A 22,048-nucleotide genomic window follows, 5' to 3' on the forward strand; every position below is an offset into this window, starting at 1 on the left:
TAATGAATGAATGATCCAGGTCATGTTGCCTTGTAAGCTAGAAAACATACACATGTATTTCTTGCCATTGCTTCAGTTTTATTTGTAGGAAATTTAGTCCCATTGAATATTGGAAACATGAATAATACTGATCCTGCAGAGGATATCTTCTTATTATATTGAAAATGTTATTTGGGGTTTTTTTTTAATGTGGAATTCCAGAAGTGCAGACAAAGAGAACGAGAAGACTTAACTCACAGATGTGGACATTTTTACCTTATCATTAAAATACCAAAGTTCCCTGAGTATTTTCATCACATGCAGAGGTATCTTTTCCGGGAAAAAACACCGTCACCATTCTGTCTGTGTTGCCTCGTGATTCCATGGAGTACAATCTTGGCTGCTGATCAAAAATTTGATAAGGACTTTTTGTTGTTTGCTTTTCCAATGAAAGGCTCAGAATGTTGTTGCATGAGATATGATTATAAATTATGGGCCACCTCAAATAGACATGTCACCATTGTGTATCTTAACCATCCTGTCTCAATGCTTCTGTTATGGATTTAATGGGGTATTTTAAACAATGGTGTAAGCAGATGGAAGCCATGACCTCATTCCATTCAGGCCCATTCACATTGTGGGAATGCATCTGCACGGCCTTCTCCTTGTTTGCCTGAAGTCCACATTCTCATGCCATGAAAGGACGCCTTTAAATTACGTCCACAATTAAGATAGACATCTCATGGTTGTTATGAGGGATTTGGAAAAGGCTTGTGTGGGTATGCTTGTATGACATCACCCAGCTTGGCACAGATGGGCGATGGTCCTCCTGACCCTTACATCGCTGATCTCTCCACTCTGTTCATTCAGAGGGATGGGTCACCAGATAGTCACAATGTGTCCCATTTGTCTGTAGGTGGGGATGTTCAAGATTCACCCAGAGATCCCGGAGTCCATGTCTCCGGAGGCCAAGGCCTTCATCTTGCGCTGCTTTGAGCCTGACCCTGACCGGCGGGCCACTGCCATGGACCTGCTCACGGATGAGTTCCTCACCGTCACCAGCCGCAAGAAGAAGGGCAAGAGCTCTTTCACAGGTGTGACAGAGCGTCCACTCTACACTTCTCACAGTGGTCTGACCGTAACGGGTGGCCAGATACTAAGTAGAGCTCCTTTTTTAAAGGATAGCCCATTGTTTGTAGTGCAGGTACTTGGTTGCTGTGTTTCTCATTTGTTCCATATAGCTCTACTCATATATGCCTCCAGCATAATGTGTGTACAGGGTTTTAAAATGCTTCCCTTTGACACTTAGTCTTTGTTTTGTGTTTGCAGCACTAACAACAGGATCAGGTGAGTACATTTCAGTTACATTGTTAGACCTGACAGCCCACACAATCTTGCTTTTCTCACTCATGCACAAAGTTGACCGTATCGTGTTATTCATTTCTTTAAAAAATAGAAAAAGGAACTCTGCGCTTTTAGACATTTTGTAAATGTCACCATGTAAGGATCAGTGCTCGTGATTTAATTTGGGGATTGTGATTTAACATTAGTTGTAAATGTGCACACATGATGTCTTTCAGAGTATCTGCGTAGTATCTCCCTGCCCGTGCCTGTTGTCGTTGAGGATACCAGCAGCAGCAGTGAATACGGCTCGGTCTCCCCTGACAACGACCTCAACACCAACCCCTTTGTGTTCAAGCCAAGCACCAAGTGCTACAGTGAGAGGGATGTGAAGGGGCACAGATCCCTGTTCCTGAGGTACAGGGCTCTCCTCTCACAGTGTTCTGCCTTGTCAACGTCTCCCAAAACTAGTCATTAAATTTCGCTGCACCTGACTTTCCTGTTCATTTATCTCACCTTTGTTTATTTTGTGAATGGGAGGTTGCTTTTTGAGGGCTGGAGGAACAGTGTGTATTTACATGGAAACGCATTTGATTAAATGAACATAAGTCTGGAAACACACACAGATACACCCACATACGCACGCACGTACACACACCCTGGCAATGAGCCTTTAGTTGTGTGACTGAAGTTTAGTACCTTGCGTTTTTCTATGGTCAAACAGTCTTTGACCATGTCTCCTTGTTTTTAATCAGCATTCCCGTGGAGAACTTTGAGGACCACAGTGCGCCTCCATCCCCCGAGGAGAAGGACTCGGGCTTCTTCATGCTGAGAAAGGACAGCGAGAGGAGGGCTACACTGCACCGCATCCTGACAGAGGACCGAGACAAAGTGGTGGCCAACCTGATGGAGTCGCTCAACCAGGTCAGCACAGACACACCCAGCTCCATGGTGCCTGGTGGCTTTTCAGCCTGTTCCCCAAGTTAGTTCTGTTTGAATGTGGTATTTAACTTTTTCACTTGTCTTGTGTGCTTTTAGCTTTGATCCCCCTGTATAAACAGTAGTAATGATAATGTCATACCAGAACGAAGAGCTGTCCCTCAGGGCTATGAACGCCCTTCTCACCAAACCCAATGCACCCTTCCTCTCCCTTCTACCTGCAGGGCGCTGAGGGAACGAAGCTAAAATGGGAGCATATCTCCACGCTGGTGATCAGCCTGGGCGAGTTTGTGCGCATGGCTGACCGCAAGATCATCGCCGGCACCCTGTCCCAGCTCAAGCTGGAGCTGGACTTCGACAGCACCGCCATCAGCCAGCTACAGATGGCGCTCTTTGGCTTCCAGGATGCGGTGAGTGCCTTGGTCTCGCGGCTTTGAATTTAGACTGGATATGAATTCCAAGGACTGTGAAATCATTTTAAAGGGACAAATAAATCAAGCTGTCATTGCTGAAAATACAGTAATGTAATGTAACTCATGTTGTTATGGTTTTCAATCTTTGAAAAGGTCGAGAGGGGAAGTGGCTTATGGAAGTCTGACTTTTCAGGGCAGATAATGGGAGGTCTGTCAGCTGCATCATGAAAGGAAATTGACTCTGTTCTTTAGCTCATAAACAGACACATGCAAATTATACTCAAATGGGTGACCTGTTTGCATGGTTTGTTATTTGAAAAATATTATGTAACCCATTTTACGGTATGCTCTGGTGCCCCCTTGTGGGTTTACCTCATGCCAAATGACAGTGCTACAGTCTTACATTTTATTTTCTCTACAGTGTCTACATTTTAACAAAATTACCAAGTGGGTGTATACACTAACCATGTACAGTACATCTGCCTTTTATTTCAAGGTAAAAAAAAAAAAGCATACACCTCTCTGTACATTTGCCACATTTGTGTTTGCTTGGTAATTCTTTGTAAGCTTGGCAGACAGTCCCCCTGTCTTTCATGGTAATGCATAAAGTGAAATGGGATTTACTGAGGTTTGTGTTGGTGTCAACGGCGTGTCACCAGGTAAACAAAGTCCTGCGGAACCACAACATTAAACCCCACTGGATGTTCGCCTTGGACAATATCATCCGCAAGGCTGTGCAGACTGCCATCACCATCCTGGTGCCAGGTAACACCCCCCCCTTCCCCGCTCAATCATGCCCTCGAGTAACCCTGCCACCCCCTCTATCTCTGTGTTTCTGTGCTGTGTTTTGTTCACTGTGTAATAGGCGATTTTGGGTGGCTGTAGTGATATGACGTCATTCAGGGTGACCTTTTCAGTGTTGCATTACTGTCATACGGTGAACCCGCTGTTGTGCGCTAATGCGGAGGACAACCCCGCTGCCTCGCTGCACGCAGAGCTGAGGCCTCACTTCAGCCTGGCGTCGGAGAGCGACCCGGCTGACCAGGAGGACGTGGAGGACGACATGGACCACGAGGGGGGCCGGGCCCGGCAGAGCGCGGCCGCCCCCAGCGCCCCGCACGACGACACGGTGGCCACCTCCGGAGTGAGCACGCTCAGCTCCACCGTCTCGCACGAGTCGCACAACGCGCAGCGCTCCGTCAGCATGGAGCTCGGCAGGATGAAGCTGGAGACTAACAGGTGGGCCGGGTAGCCGTTACCATGACGACCGTTCATATGGTAACTACCAGCAAGTGGGTCTCCGGAGTGACATTTTAGCAGGCGCTCTCCAAACCGACAGTCCTTGAAGTGTGATACGCCTGCAATTAATTAGTGACATGGAATGGGTGGCAAAACCTTCACGTCATGTTGCTAAACATACGTAATGTTAGTGTTCTTGATTAGACATTGTTAGGCATGGGCAGATGAGGATTTATAACCACTTGTTCGTCATTCTGGATAAGAGCGTCTGCTAAATGCCTGTAATGTAATGAATGTAATGCATGGAGCTGCCATGTACTATTAACTGATTGGTACTCAACAGAAGTAGTGCCCTTAATCTATTCAATAATACATTAATACAGTAATTAATTCAAAAGCAAGTGGATTAGCATTTCTTATCTCTTATTTTATAAAACAGTAAAATGTTCTGACAAACTGAGCTTATCCAATGCATGTCTGAAACAAATACCTCACTCTCAATTTAATCCCTGTCTGGTTCAGTGACTCAAGGATAGTAGCTACAAGATTTCTGCATGCTCTATGTATTTTACAAAAGCTCACTCATTTATTATTTCTTAGCTTTTATTGGCCCTATGTTTTTTTACTCTCATCACAAGTACCATCTGATCTAAGTATCACAGTAAAGTAAGAAAGTAACATAGATCCTTAGCCACTGTCTCTGGCACTCTGTCTGTGGCCTTGTGCCTATGACCGAATCACAGCCGTGCTGATTTACAGTATAACAGCACTCCCACTCGTGAGATATTGCTTAAATAGCACCATTGTCATTCTTTATCTACAGTATTTCCCCCTTTTTCTCTCCACTGCCTTCTGATGGGAAGGATTCTCATATTTCTGATAGGAATTCTGTGTGCTATTCATCACACTGCAAGGAGTCCTTCTACACTATTACATTCCTGAAATTACAGTTGCAGCCTTGTCCCAAGTGCAGCTGGCATAAATTCCTTGGGCTACCACTGTATTTGTCATCCTCCTGTTGGTGCAAGCTGTCTGCTGCAGCACTGGTTAGCTTGTAATATATGTGTATTGAGGGTAAAATATGAAATATTAATTGAGGGGTACAGTAATATACTACAGCAATTCCTCTTTTGTATAGCCAGTTGTGATACAGATTTGTGATACAGACTTCCGTTATGGACTGACTAAACAGTGTAATCACATTGTGCTCCATAGCCATATTTCTGCACAGTAAAATGTTCAGTGTTACTTCAGCTCTTTCAGAGTGCATATAGTCCCTGTTGAACTCATACTGTATCTGATCTGTTAGAGTTTCATTAACACTAGACATTGCATTACATTATTGGCAGACGCTCTTATCCAGAGCGACGTACAGTTGATTAGACTAAGCAGGAGACAATCCTCCCCTGGAGCAATGCAGGGTTAAGGGCCTTGCTCAAGGGCCCAACGGCTGTGCAGGTCTTGTTGTGCCTACACCGGGATTAGAACCACCGACCTTGGATGTCCCAGTCATTTACCTTAACCACTACGCTACAGGCCGCCCAAGACATTTTACTGTGTTCTTTCCATGCCTATCGTTGCCCAAGCACTGAGTCTGCACTGGCCACAGCTGACCTATCCCCTCTCATGGTAGTTCACAGCAGACCCATAGCACGGTAATGACCCCATGGTGACCCTAGGTCTGTACTATTTTCTGCAGGCTGCTAGAAGAACTGCTGACAAGGGAGCGGGAGTACCAGGCTATCCTGCAGCAGGTTCTAGATGAGAGGGAACAGGAGATCAAACTACTGAGGGCCAAGGCTGGGCCCACAGGTGAGCATTGACACGCTAGTTCAGGGGTGCACAGCAAGGGCCGATCCGCTTCTGGATTTTGTTCCAACTTCTGCTCTTAATTATTTTATTAGCTTAATAATGTCTTGATTACACATTTGTATATGCACCAGCTACAACTGCAGACTGCAAATCCTAAAGAGTTTACTTTGCGCAAGTACAGGAGTGAACCAGCATAATTTCTAGAGCTGTCAGAAAAATTAATTAATTAATTAATTAAAAACAAGCTCACAGTCCAGCCCTCAGGGACCGGAGTTGTGTACCCCTGCTCTATGTGCATAGTCTCACAATAGCTCACACTGCTGCTCCACCTGAACCAGCAGGTGGCTGACACATTTGTGTTCATTTGTCAACATTATATTTGTAAGCAGGTGCTCCTCTGGATGTAGCAGGCTTTAAAATAAGCTCTGTATTTTCTGTGAAGGTAACCTTTAGTGTTGCACCACAGACTTTGGCTGACAGTCAGAAGTGAGCTTTTGGCCGGTGCGGAGCTGACCGATACTAAAATAGTTTCGTCCCCCAGATACCCCAGCATTCACTGCAAGCTGCAGGACGCCCTCCTCGGCAGACTGCGATGATTCAGAGCTGGCCAGATGGCTGATGCTCCACGGGGCGGACGAGGACTCTGTCGAGAGGGTAGGTCACCTGCGGATACCCTGGTTCTGCTCCAATTCACCTGTGCACATGATCGTTTCTCACACAAACCCTTCCCCACTATCATCCCCATCAGTTACGCTTGATTTGAACTGTCACTTTTATTCTGCTTTACTCAGTATGAAAACATTTATGGGCAAATATTTCATCATCAGCGCTTACATAGTCAAATAACTTTGAGGCATACATACAGTATAAATGACAGAACACAGACGTTCTAAATTGTTATCAATTGAAATAAAACTGGCATTGCCTATCGACCAATCACAAACAAATATGCAGTAGGACGTATCAAAAATGGAGATTATATACGGTTGTTACGTTTGAAAGAACATTCTTTTACATATGTTTTAATGACATGGATCACATATAGCAATATTTGATAATAAAACAGGTGCAGATTAAGTTACACGGCACGGATGGTGCAGTGGGTAGCACTGCCGCCTCACAGCAAGGAGGTCCTGGGTTCGAATCCCCGTCGGCCGGGGCCTCTCTGTGTGGAGTTTGCATGTTCTCCCCGTGTCTGCGTGGGTTTCCTCCGGGTACTCCGGTTTCCTCCCACAGTCCAAAGACATGCATGTTAGGCTGATTGGAGAGTCTAAATTGCCCCGTAGGTATGAGTGTGTGAGTGAATGGTGTGTGTGCCCTGCGATGGACTGGCGACCTGTCCAGGGTGTATTCCTGCCTTTCGCCCAATGTATGCTGGGATAGGCTCCAGCCCCCCTGCGACCCTGTTCAGGATAAGCGGGTTCGGATAATGGATGGATGGATGGATGCTCTTGAAACTAATTATAAATTATATATAAATAATAACATGAGAGAGAACCTCTTCTGCTGCTCACCTAAGACTAGGAAACTAGGGAAGTCAGTAGGGAACCACAGTCTCTCAAGCATCTTTGCTAATCGTAGCCATGCATACTACAATCCTTATATTTCCAAATATGGAAATATGAGACATTCATTCCAGAATTCACCCTCGGAATCAATTCCAAAAATAAGCTCAGAAACCAAAAACCAACAGCCAGATCCAAACCTGAGGTTCTCTGCCCTTTGGATTAGTGAAGATAAATAGATAGTTATTTAAGTATCATTTGAATCAGTACAATATGTGTATAAGATGAACGAGATCTTTACTATTCATACAGTGTGCTCCAGAATTATTGGCACCCTTAATAAAAGGGAGAAAAAGGCTGCATATAATGAACAACATGGATAATGATCTATATTTTATGTTCAAACATATGAGAAAATATATATTGTTATTTCAATACATTTACTCGCATGTTTCAATGTTTCTTATTTAGTAATCTTATTTTTTCTGAAATCCACAGGTGCTAAAACTATTGGCACCCCTAACAATTATTGTAAATAAAATCAAACAAAGTGAAATTGGCAATACAATTTTACTTTAATGTAGTTAATCTCAGTCTAAAGGAAATATATTGTGTCATTCCATCACTTCCTGTTTCACTAGTGTATAAAAAGTGAGGTAACAATCATGCAAAATCGTATCAGTAAATCCCTTGAAAAACCTTTGGTCTGAAGTGAAGAGGGAGGTATCCCAATTATATCAATGATTCTGAAAAGTTCTGCATGGAGGAAAAATCCCTCCCAATGTGTTCTCTAAACATATCACAAATTGTAGGAAAAGGCTCATGACTGTCATCTTTGACAGCAGTGTTTGCCCAAAGTATTAAACCAGGGGTGCCAATAAATGTGTTTTTTGGGAAAAACCTTTTTTTATTTTTTTATTGTGTGACTTTGGTTGATTCCAGTGAATCATTAATAAAGCACAATGCTTTACTCATGTTGGAAAATAAAGCTTATCTCAATAACTCTAGTATACAGTACTTTCTTGTGCATATTTATCAAGGATGCCAATCATTCTGGAGCCCACTGTATATACGTATGTCTATGGTAACTGTATACCAATAAAACTTACTGTAAACAAGACCACTGATCCCTTCACCCCACTCTCTTTCAAGATTTTGTCAGAAGATTACACACTATCTGATATTCTTCACTATGTGACAAGAGATGACCTGAAGAGTTTAAGATTAAGGTAATGTCATCCTATCTGACCACCTCATCAACAATCTCACAGTCTCGTCTCACAGTCATGACAAGCCGCTCTGTCTGTAGTTTGAAGAGTCAAGGCAGCCATTTTGGCAATACCGCCAGTAAATAAAACCTTAATTTGAATAAGTTAGTGCTAGTGATTAATTGGCGGCACGGATGGTGCAGTGGGTAGCACTGCCGCCTCACAGCAAGGAGGTCCTGGGTTCGAATCCCCGTCGGCCGGGGCCTCTCTGTGCGGAGTTTGCATGTTCTCCCCGTGTCTGCGTGGGTTTCCTCCGGGTACTCCGGTTTCCTCCCACAGTCCAAAGACATGCACGTTAGGCTGATTGGAGAGTCTAAATTGCCCGTAGGTATGAGTGTGTGAGTGAATGGTGTGTGTGCCCTGCGATGGACTGGCGACCTGTCCAGGGTGTATTCCTGCCTTTTTCCCAATGTATGCTGGGATAGGCTCCAGCCCCCTGCGACCCTGATCAGGACAAGCGGGTTCAGATAATGGATGGATGGATGGATAGTGATTAATTGATTAATTTGTTTTTCTGTAGTGGTATGCCTTTGATTTTGTCTATGTCTGCATTTTACAGAGGTGGAATTCTGTGCAAGCTGTGGAAAGCAATCACAGATTACAGAGATAAACCTTCCTGAATCTTCTTTGAGAACACACCTCAGATGGAGGGCTTTGACCTAGACTGAACCAGTGTTCTCTCGACACCAGTGCACTTTACTATACTGCCCGTATTAGACCAAAACTCCAATGTTAAATCCCCAGTGCTGTGGAAATATTATGTCATCACACAATGAATAAATATTTCCAGTCAAGTGCATATTGTACATACTGTATAGCAGAGAGAATAGCATAATATTCTGTGTGATCTTATTTTTGTTTATTATTAATTTAATTTGAATAATTTCCATGAGTAACACAAATTCTTGGGGTTTTAAAGACATATTATCAAATAATGATTTAACTCTTACATTTTATTTTATTGTTACAGTAAATTGTTATATTTTGTGTCATGGCAAAGTAATATCACTGATAGTATATTGTAGATATTAAGGATTGCAACACCATTTTAGGTGGTAAAATTAGAACGAGAACAATTGACCGACATTCATACATTTGTAAATATTTGTATTACACTTGGTGAGTGCTCAAGTATGAATGGTCAAAATATCTCTATAATGTGTTTACAAAACCTGAGACTGAACTTTTCTATGACACAAACCTGAGAACCACAATCCTATGTCAGCTGAACTAGTGTCTAAAACTACACAATATGACACTGGCTATTAAATTCTTTCTTAGATATTGTAATATCCTGTTTTAATTGTATAATCTTCCATCTTTAATAAGATATTTCTCCAAATGTTGTTAGTTTTTATTAATGTACTGTTCACTATAAATAGGACATTTTATTTTGCTTAGCGAGCCAAGCACATGCATGCCTGTATTTTTGTTTTTGTTATAGGCATTGTGATGTGAGGTAGAATTCCAGCATTGCTGTTTTATTCTATTCTATGTTTCAATAATATCAGTCTATTTCAGATCAGTTTATTTATTTGAAAAGGGCAACTTACTCTTCCACAGAAAACTTGCAAAGTTCAGTCAATGACATTAAGTGTCAAATTTAAACCGAACATATTAAAACTTAGCCTGGATGTTTTATCACATATTGCAGCAAATCTGTACTGTATTTTTCTGTGAAGTAATTACTGGTAATGGAACAAACTCTGAGTGCTTTTCGTGCACAAAATGTTTACAGGCCACATTTTATAATATGACAGTCAATGCAAATGATAAACATTTTAGTTTGTGTTTTATATACAAATAAGATAAGTATACATGTGCATTTTAAAATAAATGTATTTTTCTGTACATTTCCTTCATAGAACATTTCCATGAGAAATGATTTTTATCTAAATGCAAGTACAAATGAAACTAATTCCCAGGTGTTGTGCTGTCAAGCTCTACTGTTAAAAAGGTATTGTGATAAAAACACTGTTTCTTTTGCTTGTATTCATTACTTTACATATGATTACTAATGAGAGAATGTGTACAGATATGATATTATTGTATAATTGCTTGTGTCTTCAAAAATTAACTGTGAAATAAAATTGTGAATTAAAATCTAAAAATTCAGTGAAGTGGTTTCCTTTACGTGGATGTGCTGAATTGTGTATGCTGTCTGTTTTAAAATGCATTGTCTTCTTCACCTTGTCAAGGTGGCAGACTGCATCTGCATAGGAATGATTGCGTTAATCCGACACTATTTATTCACTGGAGCTTTATCAGCAGCACACAGACACATACACTGCTTATCTCTCTATATATGCTCGGGTGAGACACCCTCACTTTAGACTCATTTCACTCGTTGCGGACCACTGCGTGGAAAAAAACTTTCATTTCTGGTCACCCTGCTGAGTCTCCTGGTCATCTCTTTGAAAAAAGCTACCAGATGTCTTGGGAAGATTGACAAATTGGAGGGTGACGAAGCATGTTTGCTCTTTGCCATCCGTTTTTAATCCCTCACTTTCAAGGATAGTGGTGTGGCTCTTCAATCACATTGCCAGAAATCATAAATCATGTAGAACAAAGGTTTTAAAGGTTGTATAAAACGGCAACATTCTGCATAGTCCAGATGTTGCTTTCATTGGATAATTAATTATGTTATTTAATTATGTTATACTAACCTGTCACATTAGCTGCATGTATTTATTGGTCATGACTGAGTTGCTTTGATGTAGGACTAGGGACATCGATGGATAACAAAAATAGCTGGACACCAAATCGCTCCATTTTCCCCTAAATAAACGTTTTAGATGAACATCCATTTCAAAATCAGTAATTAAATTCAGTTCTATTGGAAATTGTTACCTACAAGTAATACTGAATTCGTGGTAATATTGATTTGTGGGTATGGTTAATAACAAAAAAGAAAATTTTAATTATCAATAAATTACTGCCACATTTATGCTTTCTATAGTTTTTAAAAAAATTATTATTTTATTTATTTATTTTATTTATTTTATTTATTTTATTTATTTTATTTATTTTATTTATTTTATTTTTTTATTTTTTATTTTTTTATTTATTGGTTTTCTTCAATCTATTTCAATACACCAGCAAGTATCATACGTTTTAGTTGTATATTGTTTTAGTTGTTTAGGTCTAGCCTATTTAGGGAAATACGGACGGCCCATTCGGTTTTAGTGAAACCTGGCGTGACAAGCCAATGAAATCAACAGGTGTGGCCAAGTGGGCACAAAGGGACTCCGCATTTTCGACGCACGTATGACGTCAAGGTGCTGTGTGGATTTTCAGTCGCTGGGAGGAGCTGTCACTCCCTAGCAGTGCTGAGCTGTACTCAGTGCGGTAACATCATATTACTAATGTAGGCTTTACATCACTGCAAAGGACAAAGACGTAGCCTACACCTGCGGCTGGAATACAAAGAATCCGAATGATCCTTGTTTAGTGTAATATATATTCCATGTTACTATTGTTGACTCCGAGCTGGAATATGAGAAGAATTTCATTTTCCGTTGTATATTAACTAAAAGCAAAGTAAATATGTTGTGCTCTGCATCACATTACCAGCGATCAGTTGCCTGTATCGTGCTGTTGTGGGCGAGTAATATTGTTTTAGCAAAGTCATCACAGATTTCGGATATAAAATCCAAGATATCTGGTGTGGAGGAGCTCCTGGAGGAATTTCGGAAGCAGCTTCAGCAGGACCAAGCTGTGAATAGAGAGGATGGGTTAGGGGACGTGTGCCTAAGTGGGTTCAGCGCCATTGAGGGGCATATCATCCGAGCAAGGGACTCCATCGACCAGGGCGCTACCTTTCTGACTTCTCCCAATCGGGTGTACAGCTGGAGGGACTGCCTTCACGCCTGCTGCGTCGACCCTCGGTGCACCGTTGCGGTGGTGCAGGAATACCTGGACCAGTCTGACAACAGCCTCAGCTGCTTTTTGTTCAACTGCACTTACAGAAATAAAAACGTCTGTACATTCTCCACGCAACAGGGGTACAGCAGTTACAGTCGTGTTCAGAACACCAGTGGATACACCAGCCTCGCCAGTGCCCATCCAGATTTCACAAAACAGACGAACTCAATACGGAGGCCTCAGGATAGACTTTCAGCTGATGACCCGACAATACAAGGTATTTACAGTGAGACTCCTGAAACTCTTACTGAATCCACGCGGTCCATGTTATTTACATCTGTTCGTTTGCCTAGCCTACGTCAAAATGTATCCAATTAAGCTACTAATATTGTGTGCTAATATTTGTATTGAGGACATCTGTTCTCCTCTAGCATATGCCATTTGTGTGATCAAGTGAACTGAGAATATTGTAGAACGTCTCTGCTTCGTTTTGTAAGTAGAAAATATATGAGCATGCTGTAAATGATGCTACCAAATAAACCACATGAATCGGTGTGTGACACTTTTTGAATACAGAACTAGCTAGCCTACAGTAATCAGATCTAGAATACTCAATGAAATGGCCTACAGGATGTCTATTTACACTAGGTTAACGATTTGTTCACAATAATTGGATTCAAAGATTGTGTGGCTCAAGGTGCGTGGGAGTGTCCAGGTGATTCTGAGACCAGCTGCTGTTTTTGTTTTTTTTTAATACAGAGCTGGATGAACCACCTCGCAGTGATGCAGGACAGGACCTGGTGATCCGGCTGCCCACTGACTGGGCAGTGCTGGATGCCCGGGACAGTATGGATGATAATGGGATTACCCATTATGAGTGGGCCTTGATCAAGGGAGACCACTCTGTCAACATGAAGGTAAATATTATTACCACACTACTAGACTGAAAATGATGGGGGGGTGGGGGGCACAATCCAGCTCAGTTCAGGCCAATACAATTTCCATTCAAATAAGAAAAGCTGCATTTGAACTATTCAGCAGCTAGCCAGTGTAATTGTGAAATTTACCGTATATGCATAGTATCAAACAATGTGCAACATGCGTCACCTACTGCCACTGTTCTGCACAAGTTGACTTAAAGCGTTACATTTTTTTAATGTACGCTGGAGCTCTGAGGTCAACTCAGTTGCACACTAAAGCCGGCACTTGTGTTTGTATTAGATTAGTTCTGCTCAAAATGTAACCTGAATGTATGAGGCGAGAGGCAGCTGAGCTTGTTTAGAAAATGCCGTGCAGGTGAAGATAACAGGCTATTATGCCCCAGTCTGCCCCAGGGACAAAGGTCTCATTGTGGCCTACTGTGTGCCAATGGGAGGAGAGGTCATCACCTGCCTTTTTCAGACGCATGGAGGACTCTTAGAATGGGCCTACAGGCTATTAGCTGCTGGGTGGCTCGTTCGGTTAAGGCACCATGCGGAGGTACATGGATGAGTCCCACAGTCTCAGATGGAATCCGGTCTGTACCAGTCCCGATTGGCCGGTAGCTCCATTGAGTGTTGTGTAATTGCCGATTACTTCACCCAGGGTATGGAAGGGTGCAGTCGGTTAGGGGTCCATGTTCATCACTAACGTGCAACCAGCACTGGTTAATGTAGTGTTGGAACATTACACTCTCCCTCCTCAGTGAATAATCTGTGAATTCTACATTTGATTTCAGATTGTTTACAATCTCAGTACAAGCTGGCCAGGCCATGTTAATGAGGCTCACCTGGTTCTTATGAGGCCCTTGTCTCCTTTAAAAGCCAATTAAAAGCCATGGCATTTGTTGTATTATTCTGTTATTGTTTTCTGACAATTTATTGAGGTGATTTTATGAATATCTTAATACTTAGCTATACTGGTTCTATAATATCAGTTGAAACCTACATTGGGGATTCAATAAGGTTCTGTTTTTGGACCATTACTTTTTCATTACTTTTAAACAGTAGACCATAAGAATGCAAAAATATAAATAGTCTATTTTATTCTTATAACTTATTTATAGGTATATGCTGACCATACTCTTGAGAATATCATTTTTTATACATTTTTCTATTTATTAAACAAGTCTTTGATAAAACATTTGAAAAAGTGAAAAAAGCCAATAATGTTATGTACAACAAATTCATTATTCACTTATTGGATGTGATTTATATAATATATGTAGATTTTTCAGAATAAGTTAATATTTTTTCAACGCTCAGTATTCTCCATTTATCTTTGAGCTTTGAAAGTGATCCATACCCAAGAAGGCTTATGAGTTACTGAAGCCGAGTACCTCCACCGTCTTTTCAGGAATGAGAATGAGACTCCAGTATGGAGGGTGACTTGGGTATTGATCTTAAAAAATGACTGTATTTGATCCCAATGCTTATTGTAGCATGAAATAGTTTGCGATCTAATCACTGGATACCAGTCTGTCACAGGCCACCACCTCCTTTATTTTGTGTTTAATGAGCAAGGAAACCGGGATGAGTATTTTAAAATGCTTTGAGATGAGGAATGACGACAGCCTTTCAGGGTTATGGGAGATGCTGTGACTACACAAATGCCAAACCAATTCGGTGATGTCAGCAAAACACTCAGGTCTCTGCAGTATGGGCTAGTTCTCAAACCCAAATGCATTCTGGGTACATACAGCACAGTCATTAGGACATTACAGTTGTTTAACTGAGGCTTTTATCCAAAGTGACTTACAGTTGATTAGACTAAGCAGGGAATAATCCCCCTGGAGCAGTGTGGGGTGTGGGGTACCACAAACCTTCCACTAGGCCACATGCATGTCATGATGTGTATTTGTGTCTTCTGCAGGTCCGCCAGCCTGGGGTCCTAAAGCTCAGTGAGTTACAGGAGGGCTCGTACACCTTCCAGCTGACCGTCACGGACACAGTGGGACAGAAAAGCTCTGACAACATCACAATCACAGTGCTGCCGCTGGAACATCAAGCAGACGGTAGCAGTGGTCATTCTGTACTTTCATTGATGTCTGCATTATTCCTGAGGTTAAAATTGCACCTTGAGGTTTCATGGAAATAGTGATAGGGAAACTATTTTTTACACTACCATTCAAAAGTTTGGAATCACTGAGAAATACCAAGGTAGCGTTAAATTGATTAAACAATTAGCGAAACATTGATAATGTTACAAATTACTATTACTGCTTGAAATAACTGCTTTTTAATTCAATCTTTACATTGCAAAGCCCCATTTTCAGCAGACTTTACTCCAGTGTACTAACAACACACTATGTTACCTCATCCTTAAGTAATCATGCTAATGTGATGATTTGGTACTAGAGAAATCACTCCCACTATTGTGTAGCTGAGAACAATTCTCCTGTTTAATGAAGCTAAAAATATATTTATTTCAGATGCTACACTGTCAAGTACACTGGTATTTCTAAAGTAAAATTTGGGTTTAAAACAGCGAAAAATAAATCACTTTCCATAGAAACGTATCAGTAAGTTTTTGTTTTGAATGATGATGGATATTCATTTATAATTTTTTATACTTCAAAAGTTATAATTTTTCTTTCTAATAGTTTGTCCATTTGAACCCTTTTTCTCAGTTTGCCAGTTTCAGAAGTGATCTTTCTTTGAGCATCTAGGAGGATTTAAGATGGATTTAAAAAATTGATTTTTCTATGTGAGCGGCACGGATGGTGCAGTGGGTAGCACTGCCGCCTCACAGCAAGGAGGTCCTGCGTTCGAATCCCCGTCGGCCGGGGCCTCTCTGTGCGGCGTTTGCATGTTCTCCCCGTGTTTGCGTGGGTTTCCTCCGGGTACTCTGGTTTCCTCCCACAGTCCGAAGACATGCAGGTTAGGCTGATTGGGGAGTCTAAATTGCCCATAGGTATGTATGTGTGTGAGTGAATGGTGTGTGTGCCCTGCGATGAACTGGCGACCTGTCCAGGGTGTATTCCTGCCTTTTTCCCAATATATGCTGGGATAGGCTCCAGCCCCCCTGCGACCCTGTTCAGGATAAGCGGGTTCAGATAATGGATGGATGGATGGATTTTTCTATGTGCTTAATATGTGTCTCAAATGTTAGCTAAGAGTTCTTGAGCACACCAAGGTTCTTTGCCTGATTTTTGGCATTGTCAGAGAGACCCAAGTGAAGTGATGGATTGTGGACTAATGGCCTTTTATCAGTGGGGAACATGAAGCTGGGTATCATCAACGTAAAGTACAAGGAAATTGTACTCCATGTCTCCTGATAACACTTCCAAGAGTTATTAATATATAAAGTCGCAGTATTACAGTTACCTCACTTTTTTATAATGTGGACACATAACACTTTTTTTCTTTTTATGCACAAAATGTTAAATTAATCAAAAATTGAATCAGAGCTGTTGATATCTCATACCATGCACTGAATAACTGAAAATGTGAGACTGAATATGTGTGCCATCTTAAAGGACAAAAACTAAATTGTAAGAACATATGAGGCTTGCATGAGCCGGCCATGATTTTGCCCTGAATTAAATATTAACATTCAAAAAGACTGCAACAGCTATAAGAGTTTTCTTATTTAGGGTATATGTTGTATGGATCAGCTGTGAGTTAATGAGTGATTGGGGCTCCCGGGCCAGAGTGCCGCAGGCTGTATTTACTTCGCCAGACAGAATGTCAAAGGCAGGTGTCTCCCCTCCACAGTGTGTACAGGCCACTGTTCGGACCACCAGTTTCAGTGTGATGATGGCTGCTGCATCAACATCGACTACGCCTGCGATGGGAAACAGCAGTGCCCGGACCGCTCCGACGAGGACTTCTGCCGAGGCTGTGAGTCAGTCCCAGTTCATTATTTTACAAATAATAGCTTACTGTACTGTATGTAGAAATGGTAAATGGTTGGCATTTATATAGCGCCTTTATCCAAAGCGCTGTACAATTGATGCTTCTCATTCACCCATTCATACACACACTCACACACCGACGGCGATTGGCTGCCATGCAAGGCGCCGACCAGCTCGTCAGGAGCATTTAGGGGTTAGGTGTCTTGCTCAGGGACACTTCGACACAGCCCGGGCGGGGGATCGAACCGCCAACCCTCCGACTGCAGGATGACTGCTCTTACTGCCTGAGCCATGTCGCCCCCCATGTAGACTATGCTGACCATCTTTTATTAGCCTTAGTTTCCTTATCTCTTACACATTTTCTTTTTATCATCATTGTTTCTGTCGTTTGTTTTGTTTGTATAAGCTTAAGCAAATACCAAACACTTGTTTGCCTATATTCTAGCTTAACATCTCCCAAATTGTTCCAAATAGTTTCAAACAAGTTCTGACTTGTATATGAAAGACCCTTTGATGGCAAAAATTCCCATGATAGGCTACACCCTTAAAGCTAGGTGCCGGTGACTGAGATGTCATAGAGGAGAAGGTGTTATCAGTGTTGCTAGAGAGCAAACAGCCACAGAGTGTGGACATTTAAATTAATATTTTTATTCAAAATACGAGGATTCAAACAATATAGATCCATTTTTGCACGTTCTATTGAGTGGAGCGGATTATTGTATCATTACACCCCTAGCGAGTTTTCACCAGCAGCTTAGCCCATCCTCTCCCTCTCGCTCCCACAGTTGATGGGGGTCGGAAGGCCGTGACGCACTCATCCAGGCTGCCTGCTGTATTGAGGCCTGTGACCCAGCAGCAGTACAGTGACCAGGCCATGATTCTGGATGGCCCCAGGAAGACCATGGAGGAGGCCAGCCCCCCTGTTGAGTCATACAACAGGGGTAACCCTGTTCCCCCTCCAGTGCCTCACGTTCAGAATGGACAGGGTGGCAGAGCAGATTCAGGTAGAGTACAATATGTTGATTGTCAACATATAAAGCCATTATTCATCTCTTATAGTGATGAATGGTGGTGATACAGCATTCAGTGCAAAGCTCTGCTTAGATATTGACTGCTATAACATAACATAACATAACATAATGATGAGGACAGGCCATTCTGCCCAGCAATGCTTGACTTTTCCTACCACTAAAGGGTAATGCTTAGTTTGCCTAAAAGGTAAATAGTATCTAGCATTCTATCAAGCCTGGTCTTGAAAACCCCCAGTGTTTCTGCCTCCACTACATGTCCTGGCAAGCTATTCCACACAGTGACCGCTCTGTGTGAAAAAAATCTTCCTAATGTCAGCGAGGAATTTATCCCAAGAGTGAATTAAGAGTAGAAATGTAGGGGTAGCTGACAGTACTTTACCTCAAGTTATGTTTAATTAACCAAGGGTTGTTCAGGGATGACATTCGCGTATGGATAAGGTTTTGAGTTTGCACATTTTCTAATGAATATCATCAGGTATGAGATTAATTAATATTGAATTTTCAGGTCAAACTTTTAATAAATCCATTAAAAAATGCATCCTCTCACACTGCCTGTAGTCTATAGGGAAGTGAAAATAAATTCTGTAGAGGATGGAGACGGAGGTTTTAATAGCAACTTTAAGAGCAACAGATTGTCTCTGCAGGGGGGAAGCACTAAGGATGTAAAACAAAGTACTGTTCTGCGATTTGAACACGTTGCACCAGAAGCTTCCGTCTTCCTCTTCCCATGGTTGCTGGAACAAAGCCCTTCTGTGTGTCCACCAGCCACCTGATCCTTATACTGGTGGGAAAGAGAGGGGGCAGGCACTACTCCTTTACCTGATCTGAGCGCAGGAGAATATGGAGCCTCCTAACCCCCGTCTCTGCCCCTAACAGAACCCTGCACAGCACCACCTGCTGTTGGGCCATGCAAAGCCATTTTGCCACGGTGGTACTATGATCCGGCTGACGGAGCGTGCAAACATTTCATCTATGGGGGCTGCAAGGGCAACGCCAATAACTTCCTGCAGGAGTCAGACTGCGTCGCTGAGTGCATACCAAAACCAGGTTGGGTTTCTGAGTTGTTTCTTGAACCTTTAGAAATGGAACTAGAGTAGTATTTTATATGTGTACAACATGACATTCTTGGAACAAACTAGGTTCTATTTATTATTATCAACAGTATACATCATTGAACAAATTGTATTACTGTATATGATATACAATAGGTCATATTAATATAAATTAGTTTTCCTTCCAATGTCATTTTTTGTGATTAGGCATAGCAAGACTGGATGTAATGCAGTATCAGCTAACCAAATATTTTGCATATGATGGATAATATTTTTGTCCAGCTGAATAAATATACACTATATCCATTTCAGGTCCTGTCAAACAGAAACCCACCACAGCCCAACCGCCCCAAAAACACACAGTGCCACGTGAGTTCACCCATCAAAATGTAATGTTAGACAAAGGGAACCTGAGTAAATACAAAACATTTTTTCTTTAATGTATTATTTATTTTTAAATGATCAAACACTCATATCACCAATGTGAAAACTGGATTATCCCCTTAAACTTAATAACTGGATATTATACAATGTACAATGAAAGGATTTTGACAGGTAGTAAGGTTGGAGGAATTTGTAGATATTTTGGTGGGCTGGCCACTCACTGTTGTTTGGTGGAGTCCCAGAGCCTTAGAAATAGGTTTGTATCCCTTTCCAGACTGATATATATTTCTGATATAAAACTGTTTTTTTTTTCTAATCTCTTCTAGAATTTCCTTTGATTGTGGCATAGTCTGCTTGTAGACACTTTGTGATGGCACAGATGGCAAGTTTCAGTATGAATGTGTTTTCGATTCAACAGGGCAACATGGCATTGAATTTAGTTAATTGGTTGTTTGAGTAACTAAGGGGGCAATTACTTTTTCACATATGGGTGTTGGATAACTTTTTAAATTGAATTATTTCAAAAATGTTTTGTTTACATAGTTTCCCTTCCCTTTTGTCAAAAGATGTGAAACAATTCAGTGTAGCAAATGTGCAATAATAGAGGAAATCAGGAAGGGACAAATACTTTGTCATTGCTCTGTAATATACTTTGATCATTGTATACATTTCTCATTCTATAGCTGTGCCTCACCGAGTGGCCATTTCAGAGGACAACGTGGAGACCGACATTCCTGAGTCTAAATCCCATTATGTTTTGGGCGGACATCCCATCCCTGCATCAGGTCTGGAAGTGACAGTTAATAAACCATTATAGGCAGCCATTAAAAATAACCATTTAGTCAGCAGGAATAATGCTTTATTAATGGAGTATGTCAATTGAATTAATGCCTTATGCAATTGCACAGACAATAGATAATCTAACTCAATGTAAACGGAGTGCGGAGTGAATTGATATCATCAATTCATATAAGCAAAATAATGAAATACCTATTATTGTCATCTCTGCTTCCTCCTATTTTGCCTCTTGTAGGTGCAATCCTGCCACTGGCACTGGGACTCATCATTACCGCTCTACTCCTTCTCATGGTTGGCTGTCGGCTACGCTTGGTGCACCGCAAACTGAAAAAGGCCCGGCCAATCACATCCGAGGAGTCAGACTACCTCATCAACGGAATGTACCTGTAGCACACAGGCAAGGACTCTAGCTGTTCCAATTCCCAGGGTCAACCAGAATACCCATGCGTTCGCCTGCCACTGTAGCGTGCATCAGTTAATCAGCAGCTTGTTTCCACTCTGCCATCTATAGAGGGGTATGTCCAGGGAGCCCGCTGCATTAGTGGCCTGTGTGACCCTGACCCCCCTTGACCCTTCAGTGTTGACAGGACCACTGTAAAGATGGAAGCAGTCACCACATGGGGACTTTTCGCCAGTCCGAAATGGTGTCACAATGGTCTGATGGTCTTCGCAGCACTTCTCCTAATGTTTTAATGTACATTATGTCGGTTTGTCCCAGTTGAAAGGAGAAACCATTGGCCTTCAGTATATCCCCGTCCTCTTTGCAGCTAAGTGCTGATTTCTAAATATTACACACAAAAAACTTGTGTTCTTTGTGCCATATAGCCAGCCCATTTTACCTTTTAAAAGTAGAATATCAATGTTGCCCATGTTACAGTTCTGAATTAATTTTGTCATAAAGGGTAACACACTTCATGTCAGATATGATGATCTGATATTAGTCCACATTTCAAATCAAACTATTCAGTTAACCTTGTGAAACTGAGACAAATAGCTTCAGCCCATTCTGCTGCTAAAATCCCTCAGGGATTAAGAATAGGTGATTTTTTTTATTTTTAAGAAATAAAAAAAGTAGTACAAGTCTACATACATATGAACTGACCACAACAGGAGTTCCTTCTCTGAACTGAAAATGGTAATTACCAAATCAGGTTGATAGCTTTGTTTTGTTTTTTAATTCCATGAATGCTAGCTCTTACGCTGTAGACACTGCAGAGCCCAGCAGATCCATAAATGCTGACTAAATGTAAAAGTCGTCTTGACAAGCTTGGTATCTCTCTTTGCGTTATTTTTTTGTGCATTTTCTACTTCCAAAGTTGCCAACTGTGTTAGTGAAATAATGGCTGTTTCTATATAACCATGAATATAGACAATTATAAACAATGAATTGCAAATGTTGTATGTAGATATCTAAATTGTGAAGTCTGTATGCATATCTATTTAAGCATAATTAAATTATCCTGTAATGTCTGCATTTCTCATATTCATTAATCTGTTAAAATCTGCGAAAAAGAAAACTGATTCTCGGTTCCTCTTGGACCTGTACACTGAAGACTTCAAGACACAAAACAAAGGGAACTCCAATCAAT

General features: G+C 41.5%; 2 protein-coding genes across 4 annotated transcripts in view; both read left to right on the forward strand.

Moving 5' to 3' along the window:
• Positions 1-10,607, forward strand: part of map3k5 (mitogen-activated protein kinase kinase kinase 5) — a 48,655-nt gene extending 38,048 nt beyond the window's left edge. For all 3 annotated transcript variants that reach the window (XM_061241981.1, XM_061241982.1, XM_061241983.1), the window contains 11 exons: positions 896-1,073; positions 1,309-1,326; positions 1,560-1,737; positions 2,076-2,244; positions 2,484-2,669; positions 3,332-3,437; positions 3,668-3,911; positions 5,611-5,723; positions 6,265-6,377; positions 8,381-8,457; positions 9,056-10,607. In XM_061241981.1, coding sequence (XP_061097965.1) covers positions 896-1,073; positions 1,309-1,326; positions 1,560-1,737; positions 2,076-2,244; positions 2,484-2,669; positions 3,332-3,437; positions 3,668-3,911; positions 5,611-5,723; positions 6,265-6,377; positions 8,381-8,457; positions 9,056-9,116 — 1,443 coding nt within the window. In that variant the 3' untranslated portion in view covers positions 9,117-10,607. The remainder of the gene's footprint in view (positions 1-895; positions 1,074-1,308; positions 1,327-1,559; positions 1,738-2,075; positions 2,245-2,483; positions 2,670-3,331; positions 3,438-3,667; positions 3,912-5,610; positions 5,724-6,264; positions 6,378-8,380; positions 8,458-9,055) is intronic.
• Positions 10,608-11,833: 1,226 nt separating this feature from the next.
• Positions 11,834-21,929, forward strand: lrp11 (low density lipoprotein receptor-related protein 11). Its single transcript, XM_061242088.1, has 9 exons — positions 11,834-12,637; positions 13,120-13,277; positions 15,211-15,352; positions 17,055-17,180; positions 17,980-18,198; positions 19,102-19,272; positions 19,590-19,646; positions 20,345-20,446; positions 20,695-21,929. Exons 1-9 carry the CDS (start codon positions 12,043-12,045, stop codon positions 20,847-20,849), a joined length of 1,725 nt encoding a protein of 574 aa, XP_061098072.1. The 5' UTR covers positions 11,834-12,042; the 3' UTR covers positions 20,850-21,929.
• Positions 21,930-22,048: the final 119 nt, after the last annotated feature.

Source organism: Conger conger, chromosome 5 (assembly GCF_963514075.1).
Source record: "Conger conger chromosome 5, fConCon1.1, whole genome shotgun sequence".
NCBI classification, from domain to species: domain Eukaryota; kingdom Metazoa; phylum Chordata; class Actinopteri; order Anguilliformes; family Congridae; genus Conger; species Conger conger.

Bases quoted from the DNA above. Each gene is read 5' to 3' on its own strand.
- lrp11 (XM_061242088.1), top strand. From the start codon at position 12,043: ATGTTGTGCTCTGCATCACATTACCAGCGATCAGTTGCCTGTATCGTG. The intron at 18,199-19,101 runs GTAGAGTACAAT...TGCCCCTAACAG, and splicing joins GGGTGGCAGAGCAGATTCAG to AACCCTGCACAGCACCACCT. The intron at 20,447-20,694 runs GTCTGGAAGTGA...TGCCTCTTGTAG, and splicing joins ACATCCCATCCCTGCATCAG to GTGCAATCCTGCCACTGGCA.